The sequence below is a fragment of the Plecotus auritus genome, assembly GCF_963455305.1.
Source record: "Plecotus auritus genome assembly, chromosome: 5".
NCBI classification, from domain to species: Eukaryota; Metazoa; Chordata; class Mammalia; order Chiroptera; family Vespertilionidae; genus Plecotus; species Plecotus auritus.
The window spans coordinates 25672909-25695862 of record NC_137776.1 but is presented as its reverse complement, the minus strand read 5'-3'; the positions used below and the strand labels follow the sequence as shown (position 1 = coordinate 25695862).

The 22954-nt window shown below is 38.4% G+C and overlaps 1 protein-coding gene across 2 annotated transcripts in view; it reads left to right on the top strand.

Annotated features, from left to right (window-relative positions):
* Positions 1-11194, top strand: part of EPHA4 (EPH receptor A4) — a gene marked incomplete at its 3' end in the record, with an annotated part of 137586 nt that extends 126392 nt beyond the window's left edge. Inside the window, exons 16-18 of one of the 2 annotated variants that reach the window (XM_080669977.1) lie at positions 2641-2796; positions 3144-4065; positions 8699-11194. In XM_080669977.1, coding sequence (XP_080526103.1) covers positions 2641-2796; positions 3144-3258 — 271 coding nt within the window. Of the gene's footprint in view, positions 1-2640; positions 2801-3143; positions 4066-8698 lie in introns of those variants that run through there. The other variant, XM_080669978.1, reaches the window with a different exon arrangement.
* Between the last annotated feature and the right edge of the window lie 11760 nt (positions 11195-22954).

Below are 22954 nucleotides of genomic sequence, written 5' to 3'. Positions count from 1 at the left end.
AAGAAGATAAAGATATTGCAAGTTCTGTAGTTCAATGGGAATTTTTTTTCACGGGGTTGAGCTTTACTGGCTTACAGTTCAGAATACCTAGCTACCAGCTCCATCGAAAAAGATATAGACCATCTTTATCAGTTAAATGATTTAAGAGACAGGCACAATAAGACCAAGTGATTCAGGCATGCATGCGGTGAGGCACCTATTCATTTCCAAGTCTGAATTTCTCAAAAGTGTCTCTTTCATCATGACCCCAAGTTAAAAACAGGAGGACATTTTCTCCAGATATGCAAGCCCTTCCTGTCTTGGCCAGCATTATGATGTTCTCTAGTCTTTCTCCTGAAACCCTAGCCTAAACGTTGCAGATGAAAAGGACTACACTTATTATTATAATGCATGAAAAAAAATAACTTGGAGCAAATAGCAGAGGTACTTTCTGTTCTCTTTTAGGCTTTCAGATCCATTAGCATTGTCCACTATACAAAGAGCTCAGTGGTCAAGCTCTTCTGCAAAAACATCCAGCTGAATTCACATCTTACTCCTGCCAATTGGTAGCTATGTGACCTAAAACAAATCTAACATTTCTGGGCTAGTTTCTGTTCTTCTGTTCACTGAGAGGGTGAAAACAGATGGCTCTAAAGCCAGGTTTCCATGCAGCTGGCTTCTCCTATTTCTACGTTAACCTCAGCTTTTATATCCCCAGCTCCAGAGCCCATGTGTTATGTCTGAGAGTGCTGAGGCCAGTGCTTGGAACTTCTCTTGATAGCGCAAACTATTTGACTATTGATATTCCATAATGTGTGCTTAGCACCAAAGTTCAGGAAAAAATGAGTTATTGAATACACTTTTCTCGGTGCTAATTTTTTTTCACTGATGGTACTTGAAAAGCTTTGATGCTTATCACCATTTGCTGATAATGGGGTATAGTATAACATGATGTGTTACTGAGCACAAAATTAGGCAAATGTCATGGTGTTCCATAGAGAGCACAAAGACTTCCAGGACATGCTTAAGAGTATCTGCTGGAGTATGTTGATATGGAGTGAGGATATTTTCATCCTAAGGTCATTTTGACCTTCTCAGGCACCTAGAGTTTACATGTTGCCTTTTAATGTTCTTGGCGTAAAGTTAGAAGCAAATGCATACTGTTGCTCCTTATTTGATATGAATATTTAAATTGGTAAACATTCAACACTGATGTATAAAATTCTGAGTGTTGATATTTGTTATTGACTCAAAATTGGGGGAAAAATTAAAGCTTGATTATTCTTGCCATAAAAAATATGTAGAATTTTACTTACAAAATTGGATATAATTGAAACAATGAACACAAAAGAAAGGTTGCAAAGGCAAGCTAATATCTGGGCTCAGAACTAACTGATAAAACAAGTCTTTGTTAAAATATTTACATAAAAAAGAAGTAATGCAAATAAAATTAACTGGTAAAATTAAAATAAAGAATGGAATTCGATTAAGTCTGCTATGTAGAAAATGAATCAAGGCATTATTTTGACTTAATTTTGTTTTTACAAGAAAAGAATGTTTTGGGGTGAAAATTCAGTCATGATGACATACTTCCGATTTAAACACTTGTATTCAAACAACATAGTCTCAGAATGAAAGTCATGTCAAACTGTTAAGCTGAAATTAATTCCATAATTTCTAGAGAAAATGGAACTTTAAGAAAATAAAACTTAAGTAGCAGTGTTGCTATAGAGGTAATTATAGTAAGGTGGTATAGAATATCCTGTGGAGGCCTACCTTGTGATTATTATATATTTTGATGATGAAGATAACTACAAGTCTGTTACTAAATACTTTCCATTAATAGGTGATTTATTATATATCAGTACTATGAAGAATGGCAGAATTCCTGCCTTGAACTATAGTTGTTCTTAACAATGACCTCATATCAAACACCTGGCCTGAGAAATGTGTTAACTAATAACTAAGTTAATAAAATGTGCTCATATTTTGTGGAAATGATTATTTAGGAGCCCCTGCAAGGGAATTCAGAAGCACATTCCACAGTCTGAACAGTGATCAAAGTGGCCATTCTTCCTTCCAGTCTTGGCACGCGTGCTGGTCAGGCATGGGTTGATTAAAGGGGATTAACTCCCTGCTGTCCCAAGTTTTTTCGAATCCACCGAGACTGCCTGTAAACCTGGCTCAAAGCACGTTAGACTTGAACTCTTGCTGCTTTCTCCTTCCATCAAGTCTGGCAGATTGAAGCTCGGTTTTCCTTACTCATACTTCACTAGGGTTTCCATTGTTGCTGCACTAAAGTCTGTAATATTCAGTGCTGGCAGGGACTGGACTCTTTCTGCAAAGACAATCAATTTCGCCACAAGGGCTCCCCCAATCTTTACCCCAGGCTAGGGTGTTAAAAAAAAACAAACTGCTATGATGATTAATGCACTAAGAGGTTCGCATGAAACAAATGTGGGACATGAAATTAAGAACAAATAGGGCAATTGACACTGTTTTTAAAAGCTTTGTGAAATTGGGAGCAAAAATAATCACAGTGGCATTTGATGACAGTTACTCTTGGTGTTTCAGTTCCTCTTGTCTGTCTCAGGCAATTTGACTTCTGAGTCTTGCTGTCTCACTGATAGCTCTGTCTACAATTTCTTGTTCCATTTCCAGACCCAACACTGCCTTGTTGGATCCAAGCTCCCCTGAATTCTCTGCCGTGGTATCAGTGGGCGACTGGCTGCAGGCCATTAAAATGGACCGGTATAAGGATAATTTCACGGCTGCTGGTTATACCACACTAGAGGCTGTGGTGCACATGAACCAGGAGTAAGTACTCAGCGATGTAACACAAAAGGGTAAATCTAGATTTAATAGTATTTTCCTGTTTTTGCTTTGAGCTGCATAATCATCCTACCCATTTAAAACACACACACAAAAAAAACTGGAATGCCTTTCATTTTGATTGAGTCTAATTTTACACAGCCTTTATAAAGCACCTACATTGTTGCATTAAATTGCTTAATTAAACATCTTAATACACCTGCCTTGTTGTGCTGTTTGAATTATGGCTGATTCAGATGTGTGTCTGCATGAAGCCCAGAAGAGAGGTTCTCAGCCCCCATAACGTTACTCTCCCTTTGTTTTCTCTCCCCCCCCCCCCACCCACCGTACAGTGACCTGGCACGAATCGGCATCACAGCTGTCACCCACCAGAATAAGATTTTGAGCAGCGTCCAGGCGATGCGAACCCAAATGCAGCAGATACACGGCAGGATGGTTCCCGTCTGAGCCAGTACTGAATAAACTCAAAACTCTTGAAATTAGTTTACCTCATCCATGCACTTTAATTGAAGAACTGCACTTTTTTTACTTCGTCTTCGCCCTCTGAAATTAAAAAAACAAAAACAAAAAAGACCTATCTGCAGTGTTGCTTGGTGTACAAAATGCTGGAAAATGGGGCTTCCAGAAATGACCAGTGTCATTTAAATTCGACCTGGAACAAATTGTTTCTCAGAAGTACTCGGTCCATCGCCAGTTTGTAAAATACATGTACCTGTGCAAATAGGACTCCGCCTCTGAGTTTTGATGCTGTACCTGCTGCCAGACACTGGGCTTCTCAGAGACATCCTGATCCTCTCTCCATTTGGAATTACAACCGTAGTATTTTGTTTGTGGCATAAATGACAGTCCTCCTTCTTTCACTGGAATGAAGGCCATGCCCAGGAACATTGCTGAAGGACTCACTTGTAACTATTAAGGCTTGGTTCATGTCAGAGGGAAGAACGCAGGTGAAAACCGGGTGGCTCATCAGTGCTGTTCCTCAAAGCTCAGGCCACCTGGTGGATTGTGATGCCATGAGGGGATGAAAAGAAAAGGAAAGTGGATTTTAAAATAATAATAATAAACCCCAAGCACCCTACATCCCTGACTGGACAAACGAGGTCTGTTTCTTTGGGCCTGAGGCTGTGCCATATAGTCGTATTTTGGGACTCTACAAACTTACCGTAACTTCCTTACGGATAATGGACTGTGACAATCTTGAATAGGGAATTTTCACACTTCCCTTCTTTAAAGAAGCTAACACAAATCTCCAAGGTAAGGCAAAAACAAAATGATAAAAAGCAATAAATTCTTCTCCGATGAAAACATTGTTTTTTTGAAACTTAATCTTACTTGAAACATTGTGTAGAAAATAAGATTTCAGGTCTATCAGGTAGTTTGTGGTTCTTTCAATATTTCAATCCTCTCTTCACAATGGGAGAGAAGACCAAAACCAATATGGCTTCCCTACTGTTCTTCCAGGAAGCAGTGAAATAAGAGCCATATTTGATTAGGTACAAGAGGAGCAACTCGTTCTGCTGTGCTTTCTCTTATACAGGGTTCCTCTGGCCGTTTGGTGCCCTTCATGACACACATATTTATTGAACTTCTTCTGGGTACCAGGCAGTAACCTCAAACCTTGTTGGGTCATGCACATGCCCCATTCTTTAGAGAGTTTGCTTCAGTTGAGAATCCTTTCCATTAGTCTTATTTTTATGTCCTGCTCATAGTCCTTTTACCAAAAAGAGTAGCCAGGGAGGATGTTCCTAGATGTCAGTGGTGAGACTTGGAACTCACCTTGCGTTCCTCATTACCAGAAAGTAGCCTAATAAAAAACATGTAAGATGCTTCTATTTTAATGCTAGAATTTTCTTCTTGAAACATGTAAAATAAATGACTTTCTTCATTCCTAGAAGTCAACAGCCTAACTTTTTTTTTTTAACAGACAAATTTTAACTTTTTTTTTTATACTTCCATTGTTATCACTATTAAACAACAGCTTGGCTGATTTTAATAACCTATTTCCCTCTCCTTAGTTTTATCCTGAAAGCTATTTCTTATAGAGCAAAGAATGTTAAATTTGATGCTGTCAAATCATGACAGTTTAGTACAAAACCATTTGCAACATGAGTTATAAAAGCTTTTCTGTTCAGAAAAAATATGAAATTTGTTGTTTAAACTGCTTCAACAATTTTTATTTCATCACCACTTTTGCTAAAGTCTGGGAGTTCTGGATATTCATGTTAAAAGTTGACAAATATAGATAATGCAGATGGTGGTTTGTTTGCTTTTCAAAAAGTTTATATATATATATATATATATATATATATATACACATATATATATATATATATATATATATATATATATATATATATATATTTTAGCAAAGCCATTGAGTATTTTATATTGAACTAGAGGCCTGATTCGTGTACTGGTGGGGTCCCTCGGCCTGGCCTGCAGGGATTGGGCCAAAACCGATCTTTGGGTCTAGGGTGCAGGTGAAGCAGATTCGGGGCTGACAGTGCCCCAGCAGCAACCTAACCCACGGCCGATTCCTCCAGGAATCAGGCTCCCTCCTCTACTGGTCAGAGTGTCTGCCCCTGGTGGTCATTGCACATAATAGCTACTGGCCAAACTGTTGGAAGGTTACTTAGACTTTTATATATATATATAGATATAGATCTTCTCAGACTGATCCAAATAAGACAGTATTATGGCATTATCTTCTAAGTAAAAAGAGAACATTATCTTGCCCTGGCCAGTTTGGCTAAGTGGATAGAGCATCGGCCTGTGGACCAAAGGGTCCCGGGTTTGATTCAGGTCAAGGGCATGTACCTTGGTTGCAGGCTCCTCGCAACAGCCTGGGCCCTGGTTGGGATTTTGCAGGAGGCAACCAATTGATGTGTTTCTCTCACATCGATGTTTCTCTCTGTCTTTCCCTCTCTCTTCCACTCCCTAAAAATCAATGGAAAAAATATCCTTGGGTGAGGATTAACAACAACAACAACAAAAATAGACCAGAGAGAGAGGAAGAGAACATGACCTTGCATATATTGAATAATTAAAACATTTTGCTTTCTTAAATTCAAAAACTTAAGAACTGAAATATTTTTCTAAACATTGAACATATTCAAAGCAGAATATTTTAAAGGAGAGAATGTCAATTCTAATATATTCTATGCTGGTGTCATTTTACTTCCTCAGTAGGTATCTTTTTAAATAAAATCATTGGGCAGGGATTGAAAGAAAGGTCTATGAGACTTTCATTCAAAGGTTGCCTTCTGAATCTTAATTTTGATACATCAAGGATTTAGAATGCAGGCCCATGGAAAAGCCAACGGAGGACTTTCCAAGTGTAGCAATAAGAGTGTTAATGCCAGGACTTCCACAAAGTTATACATTTTAGAAGAGCAATGTGAGCACAATAGAAAGGTTGTGTTGTTTCCTAGGGTGTGGAGCCAGACTGTGGCATGCAGACAGCTATGGATTCTAAAGCCAACTGAGATGTTGAGACTGGGAAATTCACTCCATGTTGCTTTCTAACTCAGTTCCTCCACCTGTAAATTACAGATAATGATACTTTAATAATAACTCCTTTCCTAACATGTGCTATTGTAAGTGTATATGAAACACTCTTATGTGGGACACACTGAACTTCACATAAGAGAAGTGTACCAAGTGTTATTCATCCATCTTTCACTGTGAATCCAAATGTTTTATCGTGACACATCAGAGTGGAGTGAAATGAAATTTAGTGGTAGGGAGCCATGCAGATGAAGCTTCTTCACTTTATATGGTTTTATAGTGTTTGGGGGTAAATGTATATCTAAACAAAAAGTGGTAGACCTATTAAATTATTCCTGTGTTACTTAGCCTTAGAAATTCATGGATTTTGTTTTTTTATAATGGAAAGAGTGAAATGCACAAGTAAGACTCCTTTGCAATGAAAGGAACTGGATACTAATGGCACTTTGATGCCTTCATGATTGACTCAAAGGAACAGTGTTTTGTTTATTTAGTCACAATGAAAGTCACATTTTTTACCGACGATCCCAAATGGACCACATGCTTTGTCTGGTCTCTGTTCTAGCAATTCCCCTTGATAAAGGAATTGCCTGAATTCAAAGGAGAAAAGAAGGTTTATTTTTCTGCACTCTTTCTGGCATCAAGTAGACATGAGCCTTCACCTTCCCACACTTCTCACTTCAAACATCCAATCCTTTTCACATACACAGTGTCCCCAAATAGCCCACTTAATATTACAAATATATTTATATAATACATATTTATATCTAGGTGTTGAGAAGAAAGGGTTGGCAAACTGAAAGGAGACATGTGTTTTGGAAACTACACTTTCTCCTAAGAATGGAATTTCTATTAGCAAAATATCATCCTCTACAAAATGTTTGCATATCCATATGGTATTGGTTGTACTGCATCAGAGTCTTAAGATCATATTCATGTTCTCCTTTTCTTTCACATAAATGCATGCCTGCCCGATGAAATCCCTTCACATTCAGGTTGCAAAGATACATTTGATAGATTTACTGATTTTCAGAGAAGAAACAATAGGGAAAAAACAGATCTGGTCCTTTTTCTTTCTTTTTTTTTTTTCATAACTGTCAAAATGATGTTGACAAATGGCTTCTTAAAGACCTTGGTAATTATACCCTTACCTTATAGTTTTTAATTGCTTAAGAAGTAATTTCTATACTATTTTATAAGAAAACTTTATTTCTCTCTTTCCAAACAGATTATAAAGTATTTTCTACAAGTTTAAATAATGGTAATCTACCTCAAAGAAACTAAATTTTATTTATCTCCTCCACACAATAAAAAATATATACATATACAAGCAAATAAATCAATGGTTTAATAAAATAAGCAAATTTGTCTGTAAAGATAGATTTTGGCCATAATCCTTGCTCTACACTTGAGGCCAACTGCCAAGCATGGACACTGGGGTGGAAGATATAGTCCAAGAAGCAATCTTGACAGTCAGTTGTTGCCAAGACGAGGAAATGGCTTCCTTTGGTTTGAGTTGATTATTTTGCAAATGAGGAGCCCCAGTGACTTAATTATATTGTGCCAGCTTTGTTCAATTCTAGACTGATGGGTCATCTGTAGCAGATTAGTTCTTGGTGAGCTTGAGCCCCCAAGACCACTGTCACTGTTGCACCGAACCTCTCACTGTGCCCATGGCCCCAGGTTCCCTCTCTCTGTCTATTCCATGCGTATTGTATTGATCTTTTACTAATCAAATAATCTCATTCATTATAAGTCACTTTCTTTTCAAGAAAATCATCCAATACTTTTAATTTCTGAGTTTGCATTTTTTTCAATTGTATTGTTGACTACTACTGATGGATTGGCATGTTTCCAAATACATATGTTCCCAAGACATATAGTTTCCCACTTTGGAAAGACTAGATGCCAGTATCCAGGTTTTTACAGTACTACAGCTTGCCTTTCACATCCTTCACCAACACTTAGTCCTTGTTATCTTGCACTACTGAACCATACAAGTCATTTCAAAGAGGGGTTGTTCACACACTTCTATAGACATAGACTGTGTGGGCTTCTCTTCCCAGTGTTGCCACTTCAGCATTTATAATTATGAGAAGGTAGCGTAGCCTTTCTTTTCTATAATGTCCTCATCAATGTAATAGGAATAAGAACTGTATCTTCCTCCAAGTAATTATAATTAATCTGCAAATGCACATAACTTTTTGGTTGTCATAGTTGCCATTTTTTTCAGAATAAGAAATAAGATTTCATGATCTCCCTCCTGGACTACTTACTGAGCCCTACTAACTTCCATATACCTACATTCTTTCTTACAATATTGGTTGACAACTGGCTGGCTGACAACTTTCTCTAAAGTCTTGTTCTTTTTTTTCTACAGGGAGTAGATTCTGCTATCTTGGCCTCACAGCCCTTCCTGTTGATTACAAAGCCCACAGAAGAAAACAGAACACACCCTTCTTGGTTCCTTAGAAATGTGTTTCTTCTGCTTCTACTATGCCAGTTCTGGAGCAAAGACACTGATGAAACAGCACCCAATACCTGAAATGAATAAATCTATGACTTTCAAATCCCCTTTCCAGTGAAAGAAGCAGCAAACATTCACGGTTTGGCATCTGTTCTCCAGTTGCACTGAGGAATGTACTGTCTCAAAGCACCAGCTCTGCAGGACCCTTGTTCCCAAACTCCTTGTGGTTTTATTTATATCTATTTCCATATCTCATTGCTGTACGTCACTGCTGCATTGGTGTGGCAGCAAGTGACCAAAGGCAACAGGTTTTATTATGGACACCAGGTCAGGTGCCACCACACAACACAAAGCCAGTTCCCATGAACTGCCTATGATATGCATTGCTGAAGTAACATTTTACCCAGGGTGTGCCATTGCAGTGATATAAATATATTTTTTCCTAGACTAAATATGAGCGGACTATCTGTTTTGATGTGTGTAGATAGGTGTGAATGTGTGTGGGTGTGTGTGTGTGTGTGTGTGGGTGTGTGTGTGTGTGTGTGTAACCTCATGCTTAGAACTGCCTGTGAATGTCGTGGAATGCTACACCTGAAGAGTTCTGGTTTTCCACCAGTTCTGAGATGAAGAGCCACACAAGATAGTGGACTGGAGACCATGCCCATTCCCTTAGAAGGAAACCCAGAAATGTTAAATGTCTGTATTTATGTTGTATTTTATAGCTGCCACACTAACCTTAATAAGTAATTATACAGCTTTGGGCAGAACATTTTCACCTTAGTGGTGGAGTAATCTTAGAATATAAATATAAACCCATTCAAGTGACAATCCATCATCGAAGTCACGAATTCTGATTGAACTCCTCATCTGAATCACCAGTTCCTTGATGGAGAGAGAGAGAAGGGGATGGAATTTGTTTGGTAACCCCAAATGGAATACAAGTAGCCTTTGTTTTCCTGCATAAATGAACTTGATGAATGCGAACAAATATATGCAATTCATATGCTTTTGGAGATGAATATAGACATGTGTGTCAGCTTTAAAATGATGTGTCCTGAATTAACACTTTGTCTCCCAATGTCACAGAAAAATGTATGCCAGTGACTCTTGAGGTTAGCATAGATGGGATTAAATGGCCTCAAGCAATTTCAGGTTCCCAATTACATGGAAAGTTCTACAATTATTACTATAGAGCTAACTCCTATGGCCCACAAAAGTGCATCAGCCTTCTAGAATCTGAGGTCCACTGTGCGAAGATTCTGTTTTGATATGATATGTATACCAAACTCCAGCCAACATACTGCCATGTTTCATAATTGAGTGGCTGCCTTGCTTATTTTAAGCTATGGTTGCAGAAACTGTGGCCATTTATATAAGCTATAACATCAAATCAGGGAAAAATGGGAAACAAAAGATTCTGAACCCTATATTGTTGAATAAGTAAAAAAAAAAATCATCAAATATTTATTGCATTCTGACAGGGTGTATGGCATTGTATTCTCAGAACTATGCCAGAGTGACAAAGTTAATTCACCCCTTTTTGGGGACCTTAATATATTTTTAAAGGGATGTGCCTATGCATTAATGCCTGGAAAATATGTATAAAGAAATGAGGTTGAATCTCTGAGCAAGTCACCTTTCCCCAGAGGTAAGGGCAGGAGGCCAGCTTTAGGGGCTGGGGCTAGCCCCATGAGTTAGTGCTGACCTAGTGAGTTCAGATCTACCATTAGGAAGCATTAAGCTGATCCCCTGCACCAAATCAAGTAGCTTCACCATGTGTCCACTGGCCCAAAATTATTTTTAACAATTTTATGAATAAAATGTTCTGGTGTGTTTTAAAAAGTTATTTTAAAGAAAGGCTGTGCTCACTACACTGCTGGTGTGTGTGTTTTGAGAGCTCTTGTATTCAATCTGTGAAGGATATGTATATTAATCCATAAACGCTTATAGCCTCAATATTTGTCTGAAGACACTTAAATTCTGACCAGTAAAGCAAAGTTCTAGAAGCAATATTTCACTTATTTAACATTCTCCAAACAACATCAAGCATTGATACACACTGAAGAGTGTATTTATTTTTTTTATCACTCCAAGTATGTTGGAATATGCAAGGACTGTGGTTAAAATTAGAATGTATAAGGCATATTATAATTTAGTTCATACTGAAAAATAACAGAACATTGCTTGGTTCATACATGTTCCAAAATTTGAGCAATCTCTTGAGTTAGACATAGAATTTCTATTTTGTTTTAATTTGTCAAGGTATTTTCTTCCCTTCATAAAACTTAGGTACACATAACTTATGTCATTTATTTATGGTCTTTTATACCTAGTTTGTAAAATTGTAAAATAGCAAACTAAATGCAAAGAGTTTGCATTTGAAAACAATAAAGTAGTTGCCATATTCAAACCTGGAATCTAGTTGTCTCTTCAATACTTTTTGGCTTAGATATGGTGGTTCTCAATTAATTAGCTGTTGGTTGTCATTTGGTTAAAACACAAAATCTTACTCAGTACTTCACTGAGAGGATAAACAGCATTAACTTCTAAAAGGTCCTCACCCTTGAGAACAACACATTAGCAAGTCGGACTTAGATTTTGTGAGATCCTGTGTCCCATTGTAATAGGACTGACCTTTGGTTGGAATTCAGGCTCCACCTCTTACTGATCATGCAGTCTAGGGCAAGTTTCTTAACTTCCCTTTGCCCATTTTCTTTTTTGTAGAATGATGATAAAGACTAAACATGTTTAAACGTTAGCACAGTGTCTAACATCTAGCCAGAATTCAGCAAATGGTAGCTATTCTCAGGAGCCTTCTTGATCATATAAGATATCTTCTCTAATATTCCCAGTTCTTCACCCTCTCAAACATCTTTGCTGTTGATCCAGGTGACCAGCTACCCATTTTTACCATAGGCTTTTATTCTGGATCCTTGGATCCTTAAATTCTGGAGGGTTCATTAGAACTCCAAGAGCCCCTAAAACATGGTGCAAATGTGAATGATTATATGTATATTTGTGTTTTAATGGGGAGAAAGATCATAAATTTCATTAAGTCCCAAATTGGTCTGGGATACAAAAATATTAAGGCCACAGTCTTAAGGATGAATGTTCTCATGAATGCTCTCCTCATTAAATAAACTATCAGTTGACTAAGTCCCTGTTAATTGAAAATGAGATTCAAGACATAATAATTTATTAGCTGAAGCCCTTAAGAGCAGCTGACTTTAGAGAGTAGGGCCATGCTGTTCATTATTACCAACAGTGCCTTGAAATGAAAAGAATATTGATATGTCTTGTTATTTCCTACTTAAACACTTCTCTACAATCAACAATTTTAATATATCAAGTAGTTGACAACACATTTGTGATTTGAAAGAGATTGGGTTTGACATTCCTCCCCCCCACACACACACACATACTTTTTATTAAGATATAAAGTCAACTGTATTAAGATTCTCCAGATAAATAGAACCAATGGGAAATATATCAATATCTCTCTGTATATGGAGATCTATCTATCTATCTATCTATCTATCTATCTATCTATATGTATATATATATATATTATGATATATAATATGTGTATGAGGAATTGGCTAATGCAATTTCATAGGCTGAGAAGTATCATGATCTGCAAGCTGGACACCTAAAAAGCTGGTGGTGTAATTTAGTCCCAAGTCCAAAGACCTGAGACCCAACCAAGCCAATGCCCCAATGGCATAATTTGCAGTCCCAGTGCAGGAGAAGATGAGATGTTCCAGCTCAACAGTGAGGCAGGGAAAAAGCTTGGGGATGCACTCAACTTCTACAGAAACCTTTCCCTGACCTACCTTAGGTGCATGGTCCTCTTTGAATTAATGATACAGACAGGCTAGCTGCTCAACAGTTTTAGTTCTTCCTGTTTACACAAGACTATATTTCCCAGCCTTCAAACCCTTAGGTTAGGCTCTTGTTATAAGTTTCTGGCTAATAAGATAAAGGAGGTAGAGATTCAAGCCCTTTCCAAGCTTGGCCATAAAACCTTCAACACAATCGTTCACTTTCTCTTCCCCTTATGTGGTGGCCTGAGAGGCCACCTGCCCTACATGGTAGCCTCACAGGGAAGGACTTTGGATCCCTGAGGCACTGCTTGGAAAGATGACAGAAGATGCTCTGGACCTTTATCAGGCTGTGATGTGAGCTAGAAATAAACCTTTAGTATGTTAAATGCTCTGAATATGGAGTCATTCATTACAGAAGCTGAAAACAAGGGGAATGCCTCTTTCCTCTGCATATATCTCTATTCAGGACATCAACAAACTGGATGATGCTCTTTGCAGTGGGCAGGGCAATGTACTGAGGCCACTGTTCCAGTTTGCCGATGATGCTACATGCCATGGATAGCAGGTATATACAGCAGTGCATAGTTTTCTAAATACCACTTGCCCATTCCATTGTTAGGTGGCTTACTTTTGACTGATTTATCTCGATTATTTTTGTAAACTCTAGTGAAATGAACTATAACTTAAGTACAATATTCATCTTACACGCTGTGTTTTGTGAGAATTAATTTCCAAAGTCTACTTTTCCTTAAAAGCAGAGTGTAATCTATTATTACTAAGATACCACCATCTAATATAGAGTGAACGAAGAAGTAGTGATTTTCTTTAATTATCATTTTTGTGTTCTCAGCATAAAAGCCATGGACAGCACTTCTCAGATGCCATTCCTCACTTTGATGACAGCCTGTGACAAAGAGAGGCTAGTCATTAACTAAATAGGAACAAAAGATAGGTCCAAAGACAAGAGAAAAAATGAAGTGAAGTAGAGGTTGAACATGATATAACAAAGTGCACAGACTTCCATGTGAACCCTGCCTTGGCTACTCACTACTCGTGTGTCCATGGGCAAATCGCTTAATCTTCCTGAAACTCAGTTTACTCATCTTTAAAATGGGAGCAAGACCCTACTTTGTCAGGGTCTTCTGAGAATACAATATAAACAAGTCTATGGAAAGCTGGAGCTACAAACACAGATGTTTACATGGGCCAGTTAGACTATGTGAATAAGTGATACTGTCCAAATGTAACCCAATAGAGTGGGTAAGTATTTAGCTAACGTTAGGTTGATAAAATATTAATGAGTCTTAGTCAGTGAATGGTCGGTTGTGGCCAGGAGGGTTCTATGGTCACATAAGATGGAAAACAGTGGTTCATTCCACTATACACTTTTGGATTTTAATACAGCACATTAATACATTAAAGGTTCTGGGAAGCTCTGTTGTTAAAACAAACAAACAAACAAAACAAAACAAAAAACAATTTCACTAGTTTAACCTAACATTTCCCAAATATATTGGAAGATAAAATCCTTTAAACATACATGGAATAAAAGTCTCTGAAACACATTTTGGACATTCCTCTGGGGCTTCAAATAGAAAACTAAAGGAGACAGAGGCAAACAGATGCCTCCTGTATTGCATAACTTTCAGCTCAAGTTCCTGAATCCCAGTCACAATGCACCTACCTAAGGCATATACCATGCACAGTAGCAAGTCCTCATTCAATGTCATTTCATTATAATGTTGATGAGAAAAGAACAGTTGAATCCAGGTTGGGGCCATTGTCTGTGTGGAGTTTGCCCATTCTCCCCAAAAGAGCACTGGCTTCTTTACCACTTAGATTGTCAAATTAAAAAAATGACAGCAGCCAACACAACAATAGCCATCCAGTGTGAATGCCCTGTCTTGAACCATATATGTTATGTAATAGAGTTGCATCTTATTGGTCACCCCTCATAATAAGGTTGTGTCTGATTGGTTAATTATTGGTACCAGAACTTATATACAAGTATAGGCACCTGGGGACTCCGGTTTCCTCCCACATCCCAAAGATGCACACATGAGGTGAATTGTGTGTTTAAATTGTCCCAGTCTCTGAGTGTGAAGGTGTGTGCGAGTGGCCCTGCGATAGAAGGGTATCCTGTCCAGGGTGGGGTCTCACGTTGCACCCTGAGTTTCCAGGACAGTCAGTGACCACCCTAGACCCTGAACTGGAATAAGCAGGTAGGAAATTCATTATCTTACATGTCTTTATTCATCTTTCTTAGATGTATGTAAAGTTCACATTAATTTCAATGTTTAATATTAGAAGTGTTTTAGGTTTTTATTTAGAAGTGTGCTGATGTTTTGTGATCAGAAATATGCTGTAGAATTTAACTCTTGTTTATATCAGTTTGCCTATGGCAACATTGGTTTTGTTATACGTCATCACTTAAAGTCACAGTTTCCAAGAACTTAATGATAATGTTAAGTGAGGACTTAGAGGTTTACAGCTGCTTGGAGATTTGCATTTTCTAGGTTTGCAGTTGTTTAGAGATTTGCATTTTCTTCATCGTGATCTAGTGGCTTCAGTACTGGTTGGGAATAAAGCATTTGAGGTGGGGAGAATGGGTTGGAGAAATTTTGCTACTAGAGAGTATGAATATCAAGTCCTGATATCAGAGCCCCAATAGGAGGTTTAAATCATGAACTGAGCCATGTGAGCCAAAGTCATGACCTGAGCTAAGATGTCTGAATTCTTCCAGTCATGGTAAAGAACAAAATGGATTTTGACAATAAAAAATGCAGAGCACACTTCCATCAACAACTTAATTAAGACTTGTAGCAATATTGTGGGCTTTGGCCTCAGTTATTTTACCCTTTCCTTTTGGAGGAAGTGCCTTGAGCCATCAACTGTTTGCAGTTGAATGGGTAATAGACCCCTGACATATCTTGTTTCTGACAATCTCCCTGGACATAATTCTTTGTTTACAGCACTGCTGTAGAAAACTTGATGAATACTTAGAAGAAACTAGAATTAGGACCTAAGGATCTAGTTAAAATCAACTTAGTAGAACATAGACATTGCTTTGTGTAGAGCTGGAAAATATAGCCATGAGAGAAAGTAGCTTTAACATACACCCAGAGAAACTATATATTATGCACATAATATGTTAGAGGCAATTATGGCCTAGTAATCTGCAGTGTATCACTACCTAGCAATCAGATTGACGTATTCTAATGAGACCCATGTTGTTTGTAATCAGACTGGCATTGCTTATTCAGATCTCTATTCCATAAGATGCACTTTTAAATGGCTCAGATTGCACCAGATGCTATAAGAAATAGCATTCCATTTTATTCCATTACCAGCATTTTTCCCTCTTCCAATTAGCATAATTTAAAATCAGCCAGAGGCAAATGTGAGGGGCTGAAAAGCTGCAAAAAAGTTCAAGAAATACTTGATAGAAAAATGCAAGAAAACACACATGCACAACAATTTTTTTGTGTAGGTAAGGGAATATTACAATTAATAGAGTTCTTATTCTCTTAAAATGCTCAGAATTTATTTCTGGGACTTATTGAAATATTAGAATCACTCAGGGGGCTAATTGCCCTGTAGTTTCTTTTTGCTTATGCATTATCTAGTGACTGACATAATAGAATCACCACCTCATTTACCATTCAGTTAAGGTTTAATTGAATTCATCTTTTCCCCCCCTCAAAATGGCCAGGAATTTAAGAATCAAAATAAATGATAATTTGTAAAATGAGAAGATCCTCATAAATTGCCTCTTTAAAACTTAGGTTCTGGCTGTTTATAAAACATCTGAAGTTAAAACCTGAGCTAACATAATATATACTTTTCGCTGATGTAATCTACCATGATGCTAGATTATGTTCTCTTCCTAATAGCACCTAACAGACTTGACTTGAGGACCCAGGTTCTGTATGTAATTTGAGTAGGACTGATCCATGCTCAGCTATCATTACTTACCCTAATGGGTCTGAACCAGAGTAAACCATTGACACTCAATGACTGGTTCATAGGAGGTCCAATCAGAGAGAAATTTGAGACATATTTTTGCATAGAATAGGACGCAATCTTTCTGGAACCCTAACTCACCCCCAAATGAACAAAAGACATAATTTCCCCTGGTAGCCATTCTGGGTTCATGAGAAAAGTCATCCTTAAGATGAAGGTGACACACATAAGTAAAGAGAATCTCAAAGAAACAGAGCAGGACCCAGTGGTGTACTGGAGGCATCTTGTACCAAATGAGCTCATGAGAGTGGACTGTTAAATTTTCAAGAATCTTGTGAGTTGGTTAACTACATCATATTGGTAGCTAGAATATGGCCATGGTGGGAGTATTTGTAACCACAGTAATGTGCAAACACTTTCTTCTTCTTCTCCCCTCTTCTTCCTCTTCCTCTCCCCCTCCTCCTCCTCCTCCTCCTCCTTCTCCTTCCCACAGAATGGGTTGTTAAAAATTTACTGCTTTTCTGCTTGCCATATCTCCAATTTAACTGTCTGAAATTTGTCTTCCTTCTGACTTTTCATATCAGAAGTCCAAAAGTCTCCTTCATTGTTAAGTATATTTGATCCAGATGATTTTCTATTACTACTAGTGGCCCAGTGCACGAAATTCGTGCACATTAAAAGGAGATTAATTAGAGGAAATAATTTAATATTGCTATTTGCCCTTTCTCTATAATAGAAGTGTCAGAGATGAAAGAAAATTAGTAAAATGTATATGAAAACCTTCCTCCTGTCAGAGTCTGGGATGCACCATGGGACCCAGAGTCAAATCCCCGCCCACATGCACCTCAAAATCATGTGAGACCCAGACCCAGCCGCGCCCGCCCCCCCTCCCCCCGCATTGGGCTAGATCCAGACCCGGCCAGTCCCACCCTTGTCAAGCCCCACTGGGCAGGGGACATAGCCTCAGGTCCCCTGGCTTGGTGCCAGGATGGGGGACATGGCCTGAGGTTCCCCCAGCCCAGACTGGGGCGGGGGGTATGCCTTGAGGTCCCCTGTCAAGCCCTGCCAGGTTGGGGACATAGCCTGAGGTCCCCTATCAAGCCCTGCCAGGCAGGGGGGCACAGCCTCAGGTCCCCTGGCCTGGTGCTGGGGTGGGAGCGTGGCCTGAAGTCCCCTGTCAAACCCCACCTGGTGGGGGGTGTGGCCTGAGGTCCCCCAGCCTGGCACTGTGGTGGGGGGAGCAGCCTGAGGTCCCCTAGCCTAGCACCAGGATAGGAAGTGCACCTTGACATCCCCCATCGAGCCTTGCCAGGAGGGGGAGTGGTCTCAGGTCCCCTGGCCTGGCGCCATTGCGGGGGTCTCAGTCTGAGGTCCCCCAGCCTGGTGCTGGAGCAGGGGGCAAGGCCTGAGGTCCCCATCAAGCCCTGCCAGGTCAGGGGTATGGCCTGAGATCCACCGGCCTGGTGCTGAGGCAAGGGGCACAGCCTGAGGTCCCCTAGCCCAGCACCAGGACGGGAAGCGCACCTCGAGGTCCCCTGTCAAGACCTGCCAGGTGGGGGACATGGCCTGAGGTCCCCTGTCAAGCCCCACAGGGGCGGGGGAGGGCATAGCCTCAGGTCCCTGCTGATTGCTCGTTAAGGCTCCTTATGGGAACTTGGCCTCAGCTGTGGGTGCAGCCATCGAGTAATGGTCAATTAGCATATTCCCTCTTTATTAGATAGGATTAACTGAAAACATATTCAACATGGCCTGAAAAGTTATCCATGATAACAAGGGCTAACACTTATTGAGCCTTTACTGATGACCAAGAACTTAGCTAAGTATAAATGCACCCAATCTTAAACCATTCACTTCTACAAAAAAATAGTATTTTTATTTCTCATTCACACATGAAAAAACTAAACTATAAAGTATACTTGTCCAAGTTTCAAAGAGACCTACTTCTAGTTTTCCAAATGCGCTAAGCCTTTTCATGTGTCGATGCACTTACCTATGCGGTTTCCTCTTTCTATAGACTGGGTCTACCTAGTTAACACCTACCCATCCTTCAGGATCCCAAATTAGTGTTTTATGGAGGTCTTCATATTCTTAGTCTGAGCCAGTGACTCCTCACTTCATGCTGTGCCTACCTTGCTTAGAGTGCTTTTAACAATTCAGAGTCCTTATTAGTTTTTGTTGGTGCCCCTCAAAGTAGACCATAAGATCAATAGAATCTTAGAAATCAGGATTTTCTTTAAAAAATTCTTCCTGTCTATACCTTTATGTCTAGTACCATGGCTGCCATGGTAGCTGCCCAAGCAATGTTAGCTAAATTATTTGAAGAAATGAATGAAATCCTATAATTTGTCCTTACTGCATTGAAATTCAAGGAAATAATAAATACTTTGTCATTACCCTTAGTACATATTCTTATACTAAATGCACGAATCATCATAAAATTATAAAAACTCTTGTCTTCTTCCTTCTTCATTTTTCTCATCTTCAGTATTAGAAGAATGTGTTGAGGGATATAAAGAAGATATTCGACTTTGGTGTCAAATAAATGGGATATAAATTCTAATTTCATAATTTGTTGACTGGGTCATCTTAGGTAAATTGTATGCTCTCCTCATATATGAAATAAGAATGATGTCTAACATTTAAGATTACTGTGTGAAAGTAAATAGTTGGTATAAATGGCCAGATGCACAGTAATAGGCAGTTAAGAAGTGGTAATCTTCATCTTCATGTCCTATAACCTTAGCCATATTTTGCTTTTCTTTTTCCTGAGAACTATCACCTAAAATTTAGTATCTTACTTTGTTTGAATATTACAAATTATTACTTTATCTTACTAATCCTAATTATAAGTAACAATGGCCACAAACATTACTATGTGTCATGGTAGATTGGAAGCTAAAGTTTTCTTTAAGCTGAGACTATCAATTATGGGTTTGTAAAAATTTCATATTTTAAGGTCAGGCTATTATTTGTCTTTGGATCCCTCCCATTTTTTTTTTTTTTTTTACAGTAAATCAGAATGTAACAAACCATGACTGTGAGAGAAAACCATGACTGGACTGATGTATACTTTGTCATGTTTTGTATTTCATTTTGAAAGAAATACTTGGGGGGAAAAAAGGTGTTGATTTTAGCAACTTGAACTAAGTAACTCTTGTGCTACATATGGTGTTAAAATTGAACACGACTCTTGTGGATGTCATGTCTGAGCCTTTTGGCCAAATCATTTGTAATGGGAGGTGATTTTGCCCTGTATGAAAGGTTAATCACTGTCAATCATCCTGAAAGAAGAAAGTTCTAGGGCTGGACATGAGCTGACCCTAGGATTGGTGTAGAGGCCATTTTTATTCCATGGGGCTTCAGGTGGGAAAATGAAAGTGGTCTCGGATTTTATGCAGGGGCAGCTCATTCTCACCACTGGAAATACATGTGTACTTCCAGAGGTGAGAATGAGCTGCCCCTGCATAAAGAGGCATGCTGGAAGACAGGGTGGATATTGGCCTACCAGGAGATCCAAAGTAGAATCTGGGCATGTGGGATGGGAGCAGTTGTGAGTTATTTTCTATAACCCTAAACTTCAGTTAAGCTGGTGTAAACCACATCCTCCCTAATCCTTTCCCAGGTGTGATATGTGGAATAGGGTTAAGCAGTAAGCTCATAATAAGATCAGGGGGGAGGCAGTGGGGACTTGTAATGAAGAATAACTATCCATAAGAGGAGTGCTATCATGAGGATCAGCAGCAGCACAGAAGATCCAAGGAATACATGGGAGGCAGGATGCTGGGAAATGCTCAGAAAACTGAGGAGGCGATTTGCCAGGAGTTGGTTGGAAAGAGTTCAGATCGTAATAGTCTAGACATGAAAAGAAAATGTAACATTATGTTGTAGCTACAGGCAGGTGAGGTTGGTGACTTGTCTTATTTAATTCCCACCACAATCAGGTTGCAACTATTACTGCTCCCATTTTATAGCTATAGTTATAAAACTGAGAATTAAATAGATTAAGCACTTGCTCAAATTTTAGCTGCTTGCAAAATGGCTGTGCTGAGATTTGCACCATATCCGTTGTCCACCAAAGATGAGGTTCTTCCTATAAAACCATCATGCCTCTTGAAGGAGTGAAATGTGTCAACTGGAGAAGAATGTGTGTCTCACTGGTTAATTTCCTGTAACAATTCCACAAAGCAGGCTTGTGAAAGGATTACTTTCCATTTGTTTCAGCAGTTCTTTTTTTGGTGTAAAAAACCCCCATCATTATTGTTATCTGTCCAAATGTCTTGATGGAGGAGTGGATGTAAGGGAAATCCATGTCTTCACGAGAACCAGTAACATTTCACATCTTAAGTAAGACTTTTAATTCTCTGGTCGATAGCCTGAAATTGATTTTCTCCTAGCTATAGACCAATGTGATAGAAAATCTACTTAGTGTAATAGGCACTCTATCCTTGATGCTGTTGGAAAAGAATATTGTACAGTTTAGAAGATGTTAGATCTAGCCTGAACTCTGCCACAAAGAGCTTGCTCATGATTCCTCATTCTAAAACTGGAACTTGGGCTTTCTAATCTCTAATATCTTTCAGCTCTGAAATCCAATGTATGCTTTAAATTTTTTGGTTCCTAGGTATAAGTTTCTGAATGCAAGAATGTTTATACACAGATACAGAAAAGAAAGTCAAGTCTAATATTTAGAGGATATGCCCTGGTGTGACTGTAGTCATTGTTATAATAGTGAAGTACATACTTCCTTGCTAGTTGGCACATGACTTCTGTTCTGAAGCACCCTGAGTGGCTCCTTTTACCCCAACTGTCCTAATTATCCCCCATGCAACCCCATAATCACTAAGTCAAGGTATTTCATGGAAGTTTTTTCTTTGTATGGTTTAAACATAATTTCACATATATAAAGTAACAATAATTCTAAATAAAGACTTGGGCCACAAAAAAGACACAGGACAGAAAAAAAAGGAGATAGAAATAGAGATACTGAGAGAGAGAAAGAGAAAGAGGCTACGGCTGTCACTAGGGATAATAAGGTCAACCTGAAAATTTGATACCATACTAGACATGCATGGTCTCCTGTGTCATTCAGTGTCTTCTTTCTTTTTTTCCTCCTTCTTTTTAATCCAAGAGTTAAAGGGAAAAAATTTCTGTGTTCAGATTGGTCCTGAATCTTTTACTTAGGACTGTGAATAGAACAGAGCTTTGAATAGTTAGATATCTTTCATTAACAAATTAGATTTCCAGTACTTTGAGAATGGAAACACATAGAAAGAAGAAGAAAAAAAATCTTGTGTTAAAAGTGCTTCTTTTATTCATCCCTGTATTTAAAAATGAAGAAAATGTCTTGGATGGTAAAGAAGATGACACATTCACAATGCAAGATCTTTTACAGATTCACAGCCAGTGTTCATACAAACGGTAATCTAATAATCCTATACTCCATTTAAGGACTATAGTAGCTTGTACATTTCTCAACATTTTAAAAGATTTGCCCAATCACCCTTCATGCCCTTCTGATCCAAGCATTGTTTTTACTCTTGCTTAATGGGAATTTAGGTGGACTAGAGTTGAGATCTTGGATACTAATATATACCTACTATAGTGTGGTTTTCCTTCTTATAAGTCAGTGACATTGTTCAACAAGGTTTCCCCAAATGGCAAACACATGACTCTGAGTTTTGGTTCTGATTGACATGAGTAACTTTCAGAAAGCTCTCTCAAGTTCTTTGAGGATCCATTGCTATTATTGACAGAGATTAGTAGTTGATTGCTTTGAAGCCCACTTATCTTCCTTAGCTGATTGAAGATGTTGCTGATGTACTTTTTTAATTAGTTTGTGAAGTGGGTGGAGTTGGAGCAAAGTCAATTTCATCTTGCTAAGATCCAATCAATGCTAGCAGACTGAATGACTGTAGTTTATTCAGCTGATTGACCACGGGCTTTTTTAGAAGTTATTTTCTCTTATTTTCAATTTTGATGATTAAAAAATGATTTAATTACAGAAGTCACCTCCATGTTGCTTAGTATTTTGGCTTGAAATTTACTCCACTTTTCCACCTCATGTATAACTTGTAAGGTACACAATACAGGTTTACAGAATTCAATAATAGTTGCTGTTACACATTATAAATAAGACAGCACACTTTTCTCTTTTGATTTTTCATTCCTTTTCTGCACAATACTGCACAGAAAAATATTTAAGGAAAGAAAAGATTGCTCAAACCTTTGCAAAAATATTTACAGTTTACTAACTTTTGCTGCAATTTACTTTGTTTTTATGATGCATGTTTTACAAATCCTTTCACTGGTTAAACTTTTCTTATTGAAGTAATGAATAGAAAATGGTGGTTCCCATTTATTTGGAGAATTATTATGACTGCTT